This window comes from Haliotis cracherodii, unplaced genomic scaffold (genome assembly GCF_022045235.1).
Source record: "Haliotis cracherodii isolate W230 unplaced genomic scaffold, xgHalCrac1.p SCAF_3, whole genome shotgun sequence".
Taxonomy (NCBI): domain Eukaryota; kingdom Metazoa; phylum Mollusca; class Gastropoda; order Lepetellida; family Haliotidae; genus Haliotis; species Haliotis cracherodii.
In genome coordinates, this window is record NW_027266286.1 from 1,677,340 (window position 1) to 1,694,815 (window position 17,476).

The 17,476-nt window shown below is 41.3% G+C and overlaps 1 protein-coding gene across 2 annotated transcripts in view; it reads left to right on the forward strand.

Moving 5' to 3' along the window:
- The window catches only part of LOC139473981 (protein mono-ADP-ribosyltransferase PARP14-like), a 43,570-nt gene that overhangs the window by 16,671 nt on the left and 9,423 nt on the right, over positions 1–17,476 (forward strand). For both annotated transcript variants that reach the window (XM_071256848.1, XM_071256847.1), the window contains exons 8-15: positions 175–408; positions 1,152–1,373; positions 3,047–3,278; positions 3,619–3,756; positions 3,935–4,000; positions 4,982–5,161; positions 5,813–6,013; positions 16,642–16,892. In XM_071256848.1, the coding sequence (XP_071112949.1) occupies positions 175–408; positions 1,152–1,373; positions 3,047–3,278; positions 3,619–3,756; positions 3,935–4,000; positions 4,982–5,161; positions 5,813–6,013; positions 16,642–16,892 (1,524 nt within the window). The remainder of the gene's footprint in view (positions 1–174; positions 409–1,151; positions 1,374–3,046; positions 3,279–3,618; positions 3,757–3,934; positions 4,001–4,981; positions 5,162–5,812; positions 6,014–16,641; positions 16,893–17,476) is intronic.

The following is a 17,476-nucleotide window of genomic DNA, read 5'->3' on the forward strand; positions in this document are numbered from 1 at the left end:
ATTAATTTTGAAGCAGGGTGACGTTCCGATCTAGCTTTGAATCCTGGAGACCAGTTTACAAATTATGATATGGTAATGCTTACATAAAAAGCGTGCATGAAGACGGAGATGGATCATACTGACCACAGTGACCTTGTGAACAACTTGGTAGTAATTCATTGTGCCATGATGCAGGTGGATGTTCTGGTAAATCCAGCTCAGGGTGACCTTGACCTTAACTATGGTGCAGTGTCAAGGTCACTGCTCAAGGCCGCTGGTCCTCAACTACAAGAAGAATGTGACAGGAAGTATGAGGAAGGTATCAACCTCGGTGAGGTCGCGGTCACAAAGGGAGGTAATCTGCAGTGCAAGGCCGTCTTCCATGGGTTGCTGTTGAAGTGGAACAACGGCAAAGGGAAGGCAGAGAAGGTATATGACGTTCTAAATACAACTTACTGTATGGTTTCAATGGTTAAAATATAGATAAATAAATCTGCATTCAAAGACCCTGAATTTATTCCAAAGATGGTTCATTCTCAAACTACCAGATTTGACGTAATGAGCGCCCAGTGCGCTCTCAAAATAAGAAATAGGGGGCTCTTATTAGAATATTATTTTGGTGAAAAAAAAACAGAGTTGAAAGATTGTAAATTTCGTGGTTTATGCTGACAGCCTGAAATGTTTATATACGACAGATATATTTTTCCAGAATTTAATTGCCCATAATTAAGGGTGCATATAACACACGAGTGCATCTTTTTACTACTAAATCAGTCTTGTGTACATTGATCAATCGGAAGGGGTGCTAATTGGGATTGTTCACTAGCCAATATATTAGCAAATATCACCGTGGGCACTTATTAGAGCGGGGCGCTTATTACATTGAATACGGTAACTCAGGTTTCACCTGCATGGTCACCTATTTCTCTTTTTTAGGATATTACCACTAGGGCTGGGACGAGTCCAGATTTACTACCCAGGTACCCACCACCCTTTTACCCGACCCTACCCGGAACCTGTTGTAGATATATAGAGATAGGTACAATCTATCTGATTAAGAAAAGCTTGACCGTAGCCCTGGCAAAATGTATTTAGACGATCTGGTCATGCATACACGGAAGTTTACTGCATGAAGTATTGTTTGACCTTGACCTTGAGTGTTGTGTTGCCAGGTGTTGCGGACCCTCGTGACGGAGTGTCTGACGGAGGCGGACTGCAGTGGTTTTACATCCATTGCCTTCCCTGCCCTCGGCACAGGGCGACAGGGCTTCCCAGCCGACATTGCAGCCGACCTCATGTTCAGCTCCGTCCGGACATTCCTAGACACCAACTCCGCATCTCCCTTACAAACTGTGTACTTCGTGGTGCATCCGAGTGATCGCGCTGTGTTCAAGGTAATCTGTCTGTAGAGTAGGGAGTGAGTGAGTGAGTTTGATTTATTGCCTCTTTGAACATGTTTCAGTTTCAGTTGTTTCATCTGTCAACATGTTGATGTGGGAGTGAGTGAGTGAGTGAGTATGGTTTTACGCCGCTTTTAGCAATATTCCAGCAATATCACGGCGAGGGACAGAAATGAGCTTCACACATTGTACCCATGTCGTGAATCGAACCCGGGTCTTCGGCGTGACGAGCGAACGCTTTAACCAGTGACTACCCGACCGCCCCTGTTGATGTGGGAGGAAAGCCCCAAGTGATGCAGGTCATAGACCTTTAATGACCATGTTGATGAAATCAGGGAGTATGGGTTTGTGCTGTGCTTGTGGGTTTCACCGAAGTGGTGAATGTCTGAGACCTGCATCACTTCGGGCTTTCTTCCCACATTAAGCTGACAAGCCGCGATATAACTGGAATACTCTATATCGCGGCTATTAAGCGACCACTCATATAAGACAACCCACTTGAAAAAGCCTTTAAAATCTATGCTAATTTATATACCCCGTCTGTAAAGCGAATCGGAATGAAGCAGGCATAAACAATCCCTACATTTGCAATAAAAACGTGTTTGTCTTCCTCAGAAAAAAATTACAATGTTTCCCTGATTGCTGAAGGGAAACGAACAGATCATAGCAATTAAACTTGGTCAAAGTTTAAAAGTTGAGATAAAAAAAAACACTGGACATGATCATTTAGTGATTAATTTGTATTTCCTGTTCTGATTGGCATTGTTAAACAATATTACCTTTATGAATTTTGATACAATATTAGAAAGAATTGAAACTGAAACAAATTATTTCATTCGGAATAATTTATTCCAATATCATGTTATTTAAGTAGTATTTTATTATATATATTTGAAATAGATTAATAACTATAAGCATATCTCTTTGGTACAGCTGATCGCTATTGCCGAATATTTTTTTCGCGATGGTGAAAACTTTATGCTGACAAATAATAGTGAAACAACAACAAATATAACTTTCAGCGAGTCAAAGTATGGCATTTATGATATATATATCCATTCTCTATCCACTAAAGTTCGTTTCAAGGCATCAATAGTGGTAATATGACCATGGTTGCTGTAAATAACGGTGAGTTGTGCGACCTTCCGATCACTTCACATACGATTTTGTGGAAATGAAAATAAACAATATTGAATGACGTTTTGAATTAATAAAATAGATAACAAAGGTAAGTCCAGATATATAATGAACTGTATTTATAACCAGACAGTGTAATTACATGATTAGTTTGCATACTTCAGTACGGATTTGTTGACATGGTATTTCCGGTGTTACGTGTTCACAGTTATGTCTGTATTGGGGGAAAAACATCAACACTCTTCAACCCTGTGTATAAGACAACCTCCCTTGAAAGCCCCCTAATTCGAGGTACGAAAAACACGCCTTATAAACAGCGATATACGGTACTGTTAAAAATGGCATTAAACCCAACTCACTCACTCACTCACTCACTCAAATAGAAAATGATTTATCCTACAAATAATAGGTACTTTCCTATAACACCACATGCATGATTGAAAGAGAAGGTTCAGCAACTCTGACAGAATCTGTAGGTCTGTGTAGCCCCTGTCAGTGTAATATCAGAACCTGATTTTTATACCTACCAGGCGTTCAAGGCGGAGAATGAGAGGCCGTATGGTGATAGTGACTGGATGAGTAGCACCCCCAGCCCCTACACTAAGCCTGCCTTCAGGGGCCGGGGGGGGTCCTCCAGGGGCCACAGGGGGTCCTCCAGGAGGCACCGGACATTTGGGAGGGGACAGGCACTGGTTCCTCCCTGCCCAGTGCTGGCAGCCCCAGGTGGGGTCCCTGTGAATAGCCTTTTCGGCTTTTCAAAAGGTAAATAACATTATTAACTATTAGACCTTCCACTTACAATTCAGCTCTGTTAACTGGCTAGTGTTGCCTAGTTGGAGATTATGGGTTAGAAAAAGTCCCCAGTAAACTTTGGGAAAGGTGACTTAAGTCAGGAAAGGTGACTAAAGGTCAGGAAAGGTGACTAAAAGTCGGGAAAGGTGACTAAAGGTCAGGAAAGGTGACTAAAAGTCGGGAAAGGTGACTAAAGGTCAGGAAAGGTGACTAAATTTGGGAAAGGTGGGTGATAGATTGATGTAGAATACGTGAGTTGGCTATGAAGTAACATGAAAAATGTTTCATGGAATCAAACATTCTTCCTCAGGGATGCACTCCAACTCCCCCACCGGATCCAACTATAAGCTCGGTCCCGTCACAGTTGTCATTGCACAAGGTGATGTAACCATGGAAACTACAGACTGCATCGTCAACTGCTGCAAGGATTCATGTGACCTCAATTACAGTAAGTCCGATCACCTGGGAGTCATGTGACCTGACATGCCCTGACTCATGTGACACCCAATGTAGTATCTGTCTGTGAACATGACAAAATTATTCCCCAATTTGACAAAGTGATCCTGCTAACAGTGGCTACAGATGTCCATGAAGCTCTTGACAATGTGGTGTGTTCTTTCCTGCAGGCGCCATCTCAAAGGCGATACTACGGGCAGCAGGACCAGTCATACAACAGGAGTGCTTCGAGAAGAGTGAGTCTTGTTCTTCTTGGAGTCGAGTATTGCAACATTATATGTATGATTGATTTAACTTGCATTCTGATGGTAGCGAACTGCATAGCCTCAGACGACTGGGCCATCCGTGTGCCCGTATATGAGTGGCAGTGAGTGTGTGTGTGGCTATGGATTTTACACTGCTACAGACATTATTTGTGACATATACTTCCCAAAAGATGTGAAAGAACACCTGATTCTTTCATTTGTCATGACACGGTGATCTCTAACTTCTTTTGAGTATTATATGATGAAAGTGGGAGGACAGCGAAACCCAGGAGCACGGGTACAGTACTGATGAAACACGGGTACAGTACTGATGAAACATGGGTACAGTACTGATGAAACACGGGTACAGTACTGATGAAACACGGGTACAGTACTGATGAAACACGGGTACAGTACTGATGAAACACGGGTACAGTACTGATGAAACATGGGTACAGTACTGATGAAACACGGGTACAGTACTGATGAAACACGGGTACAGTACTGATGTAACATGGGTACAGTACTGATGAAACACGGGTACAGTACTGATGAAACGGATCATAGTCTGGGCCTACCCTGCAGTCGAACTAACCACGAACTTAGGGACACAATTCTGTTCTCTTTCAACATGTAACAAAAGTTGTGTCTGGGATAACACTTTCTTACAAAAGCAGAGATTCTAATACTTTTGGGGGTAGAGTCCCGTCTGGGATTCAAACCCACGCTGCCAGAGAAAAGGCACCTAATCGCCAGCACACAAAGTCAGCTATCTTCTCACCACCGAGGCTTCCTCAAAATGAAAGTCTGAGGACTGGTAGTCTAGATCACGTCATATGTGTACCCCTCTGACAAGTGTAAATTGGCACGACTCCCATGTCCGAAAGCTTTGAACACACAATGCCATTTCAGCATGATAGCATATTAATCGTATTGCCCATCTATTTTCAATGATCGTTTGATGTTTTTCAGAACATTCTATGACAAAGTATGGCTACGTCTTGACTTCCGGTGGTAATCTGAAATGTAAGATGGTAGCCCATGTGAGGGCTCAACAGTCTAACTACGGCTGGACGAAGGTGCTGAGTCAGTGTATGGACTGGGTGAATAAGAAGGGCGTCTCGTCTATGTCAATACCTGCTCTTGGTACAGGTGAGTCAGTGCATGTACTGGGTGAATAAGAAGGGCGTCTCATCCATGTCAAGACCTGCACTAGGTACAGGTGAGTCAGTGCATGTACTGGGTGAATAAGAAGGGCGTCTCATCCATGTCAATACCTGCACTAGGTACAGGTGAGTCAGTGCATGGACTGGGTGAATAAGAAGGGCGTCTCATCCATGTCAATACCTGCACTAGGTACAGGTGAGTCAGTGCATGTACTGGGTGAATAAGAAGGGCGTCTCATCCATGTCAATACCTGCACTAGGTACAGGTGAGTCAGTGCATGGACTGGGTGAATAAGAAGGGCGTCTCGTCCATGTCAATACCTGCACTAGGTACAGGTGAGTCAGTGTATGGACTGGGTGAATAAGAAGGGCGTCTCGTCCATGTCAATACCTGCACTAGGTACAGGTGAGTCAGTGCATGGACTGGGTGAATATGAAGGGCGTCTCGTCCATGTCAATACCTGCTCTTGGTACAGGTGAGTCAGTGCAATAATCTTTGATGCGATGTTAAACCCCATTTCATCTCACCTAAAACTGACAACAAGAATAGGAGTTACTGTTATTACATCGCATAGATTGTGAAACTGATTCCTGCATTGTTTAAGACCATGTTGACTATCGGCTCGGTTCTGTGCAGGTGGACTGAAGCAGTCTCCAGAGAAGATGGCGAGCGCCATCTATGACGCCATTAACAAGTACGGCGCCAGCCACCCGTCACCAAGCCTCAGCCAGGTCCGAGTCGTCATCTTCCAGGACGAGATGCTGAACGGTTTCAGGACAGTGTTTGCTGGTGGCAGGCCACGTACATCGCCATCACACTCTGCACATGACAAAAGGGGTATGGTGGTTATTTCTCAGAATGGCATTTTCATTCACGAATCCAAAGGGAGTTGGGATCGGGGTAGGGAGTTGGGGTCGGTTTAGGGAGTTGGGATCGGGTTAGGGAGTTGGGATCGGGTTAGGGATTTGGGATCGGGTTAGGGAGTTGGGATAGGGTTAGGGATTTGGGATAGGGGTAAGGATTTGGGATAGGGGAAGGGAGTTGGGATCGTGTTAGGGAGTTGGGATAGGGGTAGGGAGTTGGGATAGGGTTAGGGATTTGGGATAGGGGTAAGGATTTGGGATAGGGGTAAGGATTTGGGATAGGGGTAAGGATTTGGGATAGGGGTAGGGAGTTTGGATAGGGGTAAGGATTTGGGATAGGGGAAGGGAGTTGGGATTGGGTTAGGGATTTGGGATAGGGGTAAGGATTTGGGATAGGGGTAGGGAGTTGGGATAGGGGTAAAGATTTGGGATCGGTATAGGGCGTTTGGATAGGGGTAAGGATTTTGGATGGGGAAGGGAGTTGGGATCGGGGAAGGGAGTTGGGGTAGGGGAAGGGAGTTGGGATAGGGGTAGGGGCCTGTCCCCTTCTGAAGCATTCTGAATCTGTAAACGCACAAGAAACATGTTACAAACTCATGTGTTTTAAGTATGTCACACACTTCTTTTTCCAAGAGGCTCTATTTGCACTTGATTATAGAACTAATATCTGAGATTTGACAGGAATGTATGGCTCAATACAAATGATAACATGATTCCACAAAAATATGTCTGTTCTCAACAGTAGAGCCAGCTGAGCATGACCTACAGGTTGTGTTCGCCCAGATATAAGAGCATTAGTCTATTACCATCAAATACATGATCCAAATACACAGATTCTGCCCCTATGTGCGAGCTCCACTGATCATCTGCCATGTTGTCTGTGGACCTTGATGTTGTTCAGACTCCAATACCCACAGAGAGGCAGTGGGGTAGCCTAGTGGGTAAAGTGTTCGCTCCTCATGCCCAAGACCCGTGTTCGATTCCCCAAATGGGTGCAATGTGTGAAGCCCATTTCGGGTGTCCCCCGTCTTGCTGGAATGCTGTTAAAGCAGCGTAAAACAATACCCACTCCCTATCCCCACAGTGGACAGTCACACTAGAATGTTGGACAAAGTATTGCAGTGATACGGTGATATGCTGGTATACGGTAGAAAAGATCGGGGGCATGACTCGTCACAGATGTCTTGGTGATACTCATATTGTAAGTTGTTTTGTTGCGATGGATGTTTACTTGTGAGTGAGCCCCAGGCCTCTTCACAATGAGAGGATTGTAACTACCATACTATAACAAAGACTTAAGACAATCATAGCGCTAAGATCGCTTTGTGCAACAGGGGCCAAGTCTTTTGCAGACACTGTCAATGGTAGGGCATAATATATTTTTTAATGTCAAACCGTTATGATGGCATAATCAGGCATTCTAACGTGCATTACAAACAAGTAATACTTACGCAAATATATAGAGGTTATCACGCGAGTGTGTTTGGGGTTGGTAAATATCCTGCATTAGGAATAAACATTGTATTTAGCAAGCCTTGGCAAGGTAAATACATAGTGTTTATTCCTAATACAGGATATTTACCATCCCCAAACACACAAGCGTGATAAACTCTTTATCATATAATGTCATTCCTTATTTCTGTGCTTTAAAATCGCTTTCCCTCTCACAAACATTACCTAAACATTGCGAGTTTTCCTGAAGTGCGCGCATTAATATTTATTACGTCACAGGGTAAGTTGATGTGTCAGTCGGAGTGTGACAGTAGCCAATATAGTTCCAACTGAAATCTGTTTCTTATACAGTGGCGAAGCAACTTATTTCGCAAAAACAGTTTTTTTTAATTGCCTTTCTCGGCAATCCATCTGTCTGTCCGCTAGAGTAACTGCCCTTTGTCAAAGGGAAGCTACTCTAAACCTAGTCTGAGATGTCACGGCCACGGTCAGACGTTGTTGACAGTCGGTCTGTCCTTTCATACTGTTTTTATTATTCACAACTAGTTTTAAATCAAGTCTGTGATATTCTAGTTATTCTACTGTCCTTCGTCGACAGGTTTTTATTTCGTATAATTATGTGTATTATTAATGAACTTCTCGTCACAATATGGCTGAAATACTGCCGATGTGACGTTAAATCTTAACTCACTCACTCACTCACTGTCCTTTCATAACGTTAAGAAGTGTAGTCAGATGTACACACAGCGACAAATCGAAACAAGGTAACAGTTCAAACATATTTCGGCCGAATCTGACCATTTTGATTTGTGGATAAGGTTTCAAGCCACAGAGGTCTACAAGCACAGATATGGCTACTGATCCCGCTTGGCTAGGCCTCGTGCCCTTGCAAAATTGTTTCGAAATTTATATCTCGAAAGTTGCAAAAACTTATAAAATGCCTTAGCTACGTCACAGTTAGACACTGATTTTCAGTATATTAGACTGTTCGTTTGATAATGATAGAAATTATCCCTGTAGTTTATCCAGATTCCCGATGGAATACTGACTCGATCGCCGAATGACGAGGGCGATGCCATGTTTGTTTATAAACTGTGAAAGTAGTCCTACTTGACCTTTGATATTTGCATCTCTATCCGCATATGACCCCAACGGATATCCTTTTTATCCGTTGGCTTTATCCTGCCGAGAAACCTACCCATTTTATGATAAAGGTCGTTATACAAATTTATAGGGAAATTTTATTTCAACCATAACATGGCTAACAAAGACACAATTTATGGACAAAAATTTCTTTAACATTGTAAAGGCAACGTTTCGGTATAGACCCTTATACCGTTGTCAAGCAAGACTGAATGAGCACTTACTTACTTATATTGGAGATTTAACTTGCGCTTTCCGACTGCAAGCGTATGTCGCACACGGGCCCGGCCAGGCCATTAAATGTGTTTCCAAAAAGGGGAAAAGTGTGTTTGTGCAACCCAGGAGGGGGGCTTTAGGGGTTGCTTATATAGTAATTTTGAAATTTTGAGATTTGGAAAGAATGCCAAGAGTGGGTGGGGGACGAACTAAGGGAGCTGTGTGTGTTGGGTGGTTATTTAATAAGGTAGTTTTGGTTTTAATATTTTATTTGGGGTTTAAATGCGACTAATTAGTCCTGTTTTTATTAGGTATATGCCTAAGGCTTTGAATTTTTCTAATTTATTTTGTGGATTTAGGATTGATTCTAGTGTAAGTCCGGTTTTCAGATTTAGGGTGGTCTGTAGTGTTGTTCCGTGTGTTTGGTAGTGTGTGCAGTGAATGAGTACGTGTTCTGGTGTTTCTTGTTGTTTGCAATGTGGGCAGTTTCCTGTTGTGTGTAGATTAGCTTTTTTCGGTGATTATTTAGTTTGGTATGGCCTGTTTGTAGTTTGGTAATTATTCTGTCGATTTTTTGGGATGGGTGTAGTATTTTTGGTTTATTTAGGTTTTTTTTGAGTACTTTCCTGATTTGGCTATTTGAGTTTTGGTATATATTTTGCCATTTTTTGTTGATTTTTTGTTTATTGACACTTTTGATTTCTGATTTTGAGCTGGGTAAGTTTAAGCTTATTTCTGGGAGTTTAAGGGATAATTTTACTGCTTTATCTGCCTTTTCATTTCCAAAGATTCCTACGTGTGCGGGGATCCAAATGAACTCTATTTGTTTACCTACCTTAATTAAGTTGTTTGAGCTATTGAGTATTTGATTTATTAGTTTGGGGCGTTTTTTAGTGTTTTTATTTTTGAGGGCTTGTAGTCCACTGAGGGAGTCGGTTAGGATGAGGATTTTTTGGTGTTTTTTAGATTGCTGATTGTGTAGTGCTGAGGCCATGCCCTTTAGTTCGGCCGTGAATATGGATTGGTTGTTTGGGAGTCGGTAAGATTGTGTGTCTTTGGTTGGTTGTGCGATGTGGACTCCGAAACCTGTGTGTTTTGAGATCGGATCTGAGGATCCGTCTGTGTATATGTGACACCAATTTGGCCAACTTTCATGTATGTATGCTAGTGTGGTGGTTAGGATCGGTCTGTTTATTTAGTGTATCGGCTAGGGTTGTGTTGGCTATTTTTGGTATTTTAAGTTTTGGAGTGAAGATATTGGATGATTTATTGTTTGGTTTAAGATTATTTATTTTGTGTTCATTTAGGTAATTGGTTATTCTTTGGGAAATTGGAGTAAGTAGTGGATGTTTCCGGGCTAGGGCTTGGTTTCTAGGGCTAATATTTTTTTTATTAAGTTTTCGATTAGAGGGTTTGATTGGGACGCGGCCCAGAAGTTTAGGGTAAGTTGTTCCCTACATAGTTTAAGTGGCATTTCTCCTGTTAAGGCCTGGAGTGAGGTGGAGGAGGTGCCATGTTGAGTTCGTGTGATTAGTTTTAGGGCCTGATACTGGATTGAGTCTAGTTTTTTAATGAGAGAGTTGTTTAAGGTGTCGTAAATGGCACTGCCATAGTCTAGTTTGGATCTAATTAGTGATATATAGAGTGAGAGGAGGGTGTTTTTAGAGGCCCCCCAGTTGGAGCCGGTTAGGCATCTTAACATGTTTAGGTCTTTACTGCATCTGGTTACAAGGTTTTTAATGTGAGCATCCCAGGTGAGATGTTCATCGAAGATTAATCCTAAGAATTTGGTTTGTTTTTGGAATTTGATTGGTTTGTTGTTTAGTTGGAACGGGTTGCATATTTTTGTGTTTAAATACTATTCCTGTGGTTTTTTCTGAGTTTGTCAGCCCATTTTTGTATTTTATTTAGAGATTTTTGTAGTAAGTTTTGGGACATTTTAATGCTTTTAGTGCGGATCCAGAGGGCTCCATCATCCGCGAATTTTGGTGTGTTTACTTTGGGGGATAGTCCCTCGAATAGATCGTTAATCATAATATTGAAGAGTGTTGGGCTTATGATGCTGCCCTGTGGAGTGCCATTTTCTAGGGGACATTGGTCCGATAGCGTTTGTTCTATGCCCACAGTGATTTCGCGATTTGTTAGGAAACTTTGGATGTAGTTAATTATTTGACCTTTAAGACCTATTTTTTGTAGTTTTTGTATTAGCCCATTATGCCAAACCATGTCGAAAATGCTTTGGAGAAGTCTAGAAAGATGCCTGTAGTATATTGTTTGTTAAGTTGGCCTGTTTTAATGTCCTGCTCTAGTCGGGCGAGGTTATCTAAGGTTGAGCGTCCAGGAGTGAAACCGCTTTGGTCTGGATTTATTATGTTGTTTTGTTCTAAGTAGTGTTGTAACCTGCCACTGATTCCATTACTTTGCATAAGTTAGAAGTTAGAGAGATTGGTCTGCATGAATTAGCCTGGTCAGCTGGTTTATTGGGTGTGGGGATTGGTATGACCAGGGCTTGTTTCCAAGGTGATGGGACCTTTCCGTTTAGATATATGAGGTTATAGAGTTTCAGAAGAGTTTGGAGTAGTTTGGGTGGTAGTTGTTTAATTATCTGGTATGAAGTAAGGTCTAAGCCTGGGGCTGTGCCCATTTTCCTATTTTGTAGGACGTGGAGTATTTCTTCCATTGTGAAATGGAGATTAATTTCTAGGTTATTATCTTTTGGCTCTTTGGTAAATTTGGTTTCTGATTTTAGTTGTTCCTGGAATTTTTGGTTGAAGTTGCTATTGCTACTGACGGCCGAGAAGTGATTTGCTAGGTTATTAGCTTTTTCAGTGGGGTTTGTTGAATTGTTTATGTTGGGAGTTTTTTTATGACGTTTAATGCCCCTAATGGCGTGGATTTTGCGCCAAACTGTTCTGGCGTCTGTATGATGGTTAATTTCTTCGCAAAATTTTTTCCAGTCTCTTGTTTTAGCTGTTTTAACTAAGCTTTGTACTTTGTGATTTAGTTCATGTGCTATCTTTAGGTGTTTGAAGTCACGTTTGGCTTTATTGAATGCGGATTTGCGTTTACGCCTAGTTTGTTCTATCTCCTCGTTCCACCAAGGAACCAAGGGTTTGCCTATGCTGGTTGTTTTGAAAGGAATGGAGTTTTTAGCTGCGTTTATTATATAGTCAGTGAGGTTTTTACAGTAGATTTCAGGGTCGTTACTTTCTAGGTCAGCTATGTTAGCCTGGTTGCAAATTTCCTGAAATTTGTCCCAGTCGGCTTTGTTGTAGTGGAATTTAGGTTCCTGGTTTTGGGCTGGTGTTGGGATGTTTACGTCTCCTATAGTTATATTTATTGGGAAGTGGTCACTACCTAGTGGTACCCCGTGTACTTCCCATTGAATACTTTGGGCTAAATCTGGGGTGCATATGGTTAAGTCGATAGCCGACATTTTGTGGTGTATTTTGTCGTATCTAGTAGGTTGGTTGTTATTTAGTAGTATTTGGTCATTTTGTTCTATCCATTCTGAGATGAGTTTTCCATGTTTATCTATTTTATCTTCTATACCCCAGGTAGGGTGGTGGGCATTAAAGTCTCCTAGGAAGATTGTAGATGTATTGCCTATTTGGAGGAGGGTGTTTAAATCCTCAGGTTTGACCTGTTTTTCTACCCAGTGGTATATATTTATGATATTAATTTTTTGGTTGTTATTTGTTATTTGGATACCGTTTGCCTCTAGGTTTGGTGTGTTTATTTTGGTGTGTTCTTTGTAGCTTAAATCTTCCCTGACGTATATGATTAGGCCGCCTCCGGCTCTACCTAGGTTTGTTTTGGCTCAGTCAGTTCTTATTGAGTTATAGTTTGGTAGGGTGAATTTAGATCTGGTAGACTGAGTGAAAAGCTTTAGTACTAGCATTTGGTGAGTTTTGCTTATGCATGTAGGCTAGGAGTAGTGTGAGGTTATTAAGAGTTTTAGTGCTAGTTAATTGAGGATTTTTGTGCCTGAAGTTTTTGTTGGTTTTAGGGGCTGAGAAAGTGATTTCATTTATTTCCTCAGTGGAAGAATACTCGTCTTTGTCGGTTAGGTTGGTTTTTATTGTTTGAGTTTTCATTGGGGAGGCTTGTGGAGGTGTTTGTGGTGTGGGGACTTACTTACTTACTTACTTTGGAGATTTAACGTGCGCTTTCCGACTGATGCGTATTTCGCACACGGGCCCGACCAGGCCATTTAATGTGTTTCCGAAAGGGGCGAAGGTGGTCTGTGCAACCCTAAGAGGGGGCTTTAGGGGTTGCTTATATATAATTTGGGAATTTTGAGATTTGGAATAGATGCCGATGGGGTTGGGAAGGAGAACTAAGGGAGCTGGGTATGGTGGATGTTTGTTTGTTTATGTAATTTTGATTTGGTAGGTTATTATGTTTTTAGATGCATTTTATTAGTTCCGTTTTGATTAAAAATAGGCCTAAGGCCTTGAAGTTTTCTAGTTTATTTTGTGGGTTTAGTATTGCTTCTAGAGTGAGAGCCTTGTTTAGATTGAGGGTGGTTTGTAATGCGGTTCGATGTGTGAGGTAGTGTGTGCAGTGGATGAGTGCGTGTTCTGGGGTTTCTAGTTGTTTGCAATGTGGGCAGTTACCTGTAGTGTTTTTTTAATTTTTTTTAGGTGGTTATTTAGGTTGGTGTGTCCTGTTTGGAGTTTAGTGATTACTCTGTCGATTTTTTTTGATGGATTGAGAATTTTTGGTTTGGTTAGTGGTTTGCTGAGCACTTTTTTGATTTGGCTATTTGAGTTTAGATAAAGGTTATGCCATTTTTTGTGATTTTTTGCTTGTTTACACTTTTAATTTCTGATTTTGAGATGGGTAAGTTTAAGCTTATTTCTGGGATTTTGAGGGATAGTTTAGCTGCTTTATCGCCGTTTTCATTACCGTATATTCCTACGTGGGCGGGGATCCACAAGAAGGTTATTTGTTTGCCTGCCTTAGTTAGTTCGTTGGAGCTTTTAAGTATTTGATTTATTAATTTAGGTCGGTTTTTGGTATTTTTGTTTTGGAGGGCTTGCAGTCCACTTAGGGAGTCGGTAAGTATTAGGATTTTTTTGTGGTTTGGGGACTTACTTACTTATATTGGAGATTTAACGTAACGCAAGCGTATGTCGCACACGGGCCCGGCCAGGCCATTTAATGTGTTTCCAAAAAGGGGAAAAGTGTGTTTGTGCAACCCAGGAGGGGGCTTTAGGGGTTACTTATATAGTAATTTTGAAATTTTGAGATTTGGAAAGAATGCCAAGAGTGGGTGGGGGACGAACTAAGGGAGCTGTGTGTGTTGGGTGGTTATCTAATAAAGTAGTTTTGGTTTTAATATTTTATTTGGGGTTTAAATGCGACTAATTAGTCCTGTTTTTATTAGGTATATGCCTAAGGCTTTGAATTTTTCTAATTTATTTTGTGGATTTAGGATTGATTCTAGTGTAAGTCCGGTTTTCAGATTTAGGGTGGTCTGTAGTGTTGTTCCGTGTGTTTGGTAGTGTGTGCAGTGAATGAGTACGTGTTCTGGTGTTTCTTGTTGTTTGCAATGTGGGCAGTTTCCTGTTGTGTGTAGATTAGCTATTTTACGGTGATTATTTAGTTTGGTGTGGCCTGTTTGTAGTTTGGTAATTATTCTGTCGATTTTTTTGGATGGGTGTAGTATTTTGGGTTTATTTAGGGGTTTTTTGAGTACTTTCCTGATTTGGCTATTTGAGTTTTGGTATATATTTTGCCATTTTTTGTTAATTTTTTGTTTAGTGACACTTTTGATTTCTGATTTTGAGCTGGGTAAGTTTAAGCTTATTTCTGGGAGTTTAAGGGATAATTTTGCTGCTTTATCTGCCTTTTCATTTCCAAAGATTCCTACGTGGGCGGGGATCCAAATGAACTCTATTTGTTTACCTACCTTAGTTAAGTTGTTTGAGCTATTGAGTATTTGATTTATTAGTTTGGGGCGGTTTTTAGTGTTTTTATTTTTGAGGGCTTGTAGTCCACTGAGGGAGTCGGTTAGGATGAGGATTTTTTGGTGTTTTTTAGATTGCTGATTGTGTAGTGCTGAGGCCATGCCCATTAGTTCGGCCGTGAATATGGATTGGTTGTTTGGGAGTCGGTAAGATTGTGTGTCTTTGGTTGGTTGTGCGATGTGGACTCCGAAACCTGTGTGTTTTGAGATCGGATCTGAGGATCCGTCTGTGTATATGTGACACCAATTTGGCCAATTTTCATGTATGTATGCTAGTGTGGTGGTTTTAGCGATGTTAGGATCGGTCTGTTTATTTAGTGTATCGGCTAGTGTTGTGTCTATTTTTGGTATTTTAAGTTTTGGAGTGAAGATATTGGATGATTTATTGTTTTGTTTAAGATTATTTATTTTGTGTTCGTTTAGGTAATTGGTTATTCTTTGGGAAATTGGAGTAAGTAGTGGATGTTTCCGGGCTAGGGCTTGGTTTCTAGGGCTAATATTTTTTTTATTAAGTTTTCGATTAGTGGGTTTGATTGGGACGCGGCCCAGAAGTTTAGGGTAAGTTGTTCCCTACGTAGTTTAAGTGGCATTTCTCCTGTTAAGGCCTGGAGTGAGGTGGAAGAGGTGCCATGTTGAGTTCGTGTGATTAGTTTTAGGGCCTGATACTGGATTGAGTCTAGTTTTTTAATGAGAGAGTTGTTTAAGGTGTCGTAAATGGCACTGCCATAGTCTAGTTTGGACCTAATTAGTGATATATAGAGTGAGAGGAGGGTGTTTTTAGAGGCCCCCCAGTTGGAGCCGGTTAGGCATCTTAACGTGTTTAGGTCTTTGCTGCATCTGGTTACAAGGTTTTTAATGTGAGCATCCCAGGTGAGATGTTTGGGGAACATTGTACAGAATATATATAGTAGGTGGAGGATTAACAGTAGAGGATTGACAGTAACAACAATTGCATACATGAGTGGGATAACATGAGTAAGTGTTGACAACAGAAGGATGATACTGTCACAACATGATGGACAGAGAACACATAGCTGGAAGCCAATGGGACATGAAGCCAATTAAACAGGATAAGTTCACATATGTGTTTGTGATTATTGCTTAATGAGTTCATAGTAGGCGGATTGGATGAAATAGCCTTGATCTCTGTTGATTGATGGCTTGTGGCGGCGAATGTGGACTGCTTCTGTTAGTTTTCTTTTAGTGAAGTCATGGAGGTTGTTGGAGAGGATTTGCATGTTTTTTCCAGTTGATGATATGATTGGGGCAGTTGCTGATATGGTCCGAGATGGCTGATTTAGTGTCTGATTTGATGGTTGAGGTTTTTTGTGCTCTTTGATTCTGGTGTTGATGGGGCGGGATGTTTCACCTACATAAGATTGTCCACAGTTGCAGTCAATTTTATAAACTACACCTTTAGACTCTTGAGGTTTGGTAGTGTTTCTTCCGTTGGCTCTTAGCAGGGTAGTGGAACTGGTGAAGTAGTTGTGCTGTTTGAGGAGTCAGCTGATGATGTGGGAGGCTATACCGAAGTGTGGTCTTTACAGTGTTAAAGATGTTGTTATCCATAAGTAATGCCTGTCAAACAAGTTGGAGTTGGAGAAATCACTTGAATGAGTAGAATCACCAGATTCCAGTGGTTCCTCGATTACCTTATTCATTTTGTGCTTCACACCAGAATAAAACATGTTGTTCATAATCATCCAAGGGGAGATTACTCATATCACTCAACTATAGCCTGCTCCAGCCTTCCGGAAGTATCCATTTGTCACAAGGGATTTCCCGTCTCAGACACTGAGCTGACATTGATGTTGTAGGTCATCAAGAGGCAAGAAGTAAAAGGTCACATCGAAGATCGAAAAGGTCACATCACAAATCCCCAGATGACGTCATTGACACAAGCAACAAACACATCGATGACAGCGTGGTCCTCTGCATCTACACCGACGACAAGAAGAACGCTGAGGCAGCTAAGGAGAGGATAACGATGCTGTGCAAGGAAGAGTTTGATCACAAGCCGCTGTCAAAATCTTGGAACGAATTCATTGGCAAACTGAAAGCCAAGGAGGTAGGCATTGACCTAGTTACATTCTAATTTGGTGGGTGTTGACCCAATTTCGTTCTTATGTAGTAAGCATTGACCAAATTTCATTCATGTGTAGTTGGCATTGACCTAATTTCATTCTTATGTAGTAGGAATTGACCTAGATTCATTATATTGTGCTGGGTGTTGACCTAGTTTCATTCTAATGCACTGGGTGTTGGCCTAGTTTCATTCTTATGTAGTAGGAATTGACCTAGTTTCATTTTAATGTGCTGGGTGTTGACCTAATTTCATTCTTACGTTGTAGGAATTGACCTAGTTTCATATAGTGTGCTGGGTGTTGACCTTGTTTCATTCTAATGTGCTGGGTGTTGACCTAGTTTCATTCTTATGTAGTAGGAATTGTCCTAGTTTCATTCTAATGTGCTGGGTGTTGACCTAATTTCATTCTTATGTAGTAGGAATTGACCTAGTTTTATTCTAATGTGCTGGGTGTTGACCAGGTTATATTCTATTGTTGACCTACCTCAATCATTTAATTCCTAGGTTCAGTAGAATGTAGGCTTTAATTGTTGAGTTAATGGGAGTCAATCTGATAAAAACTGTGT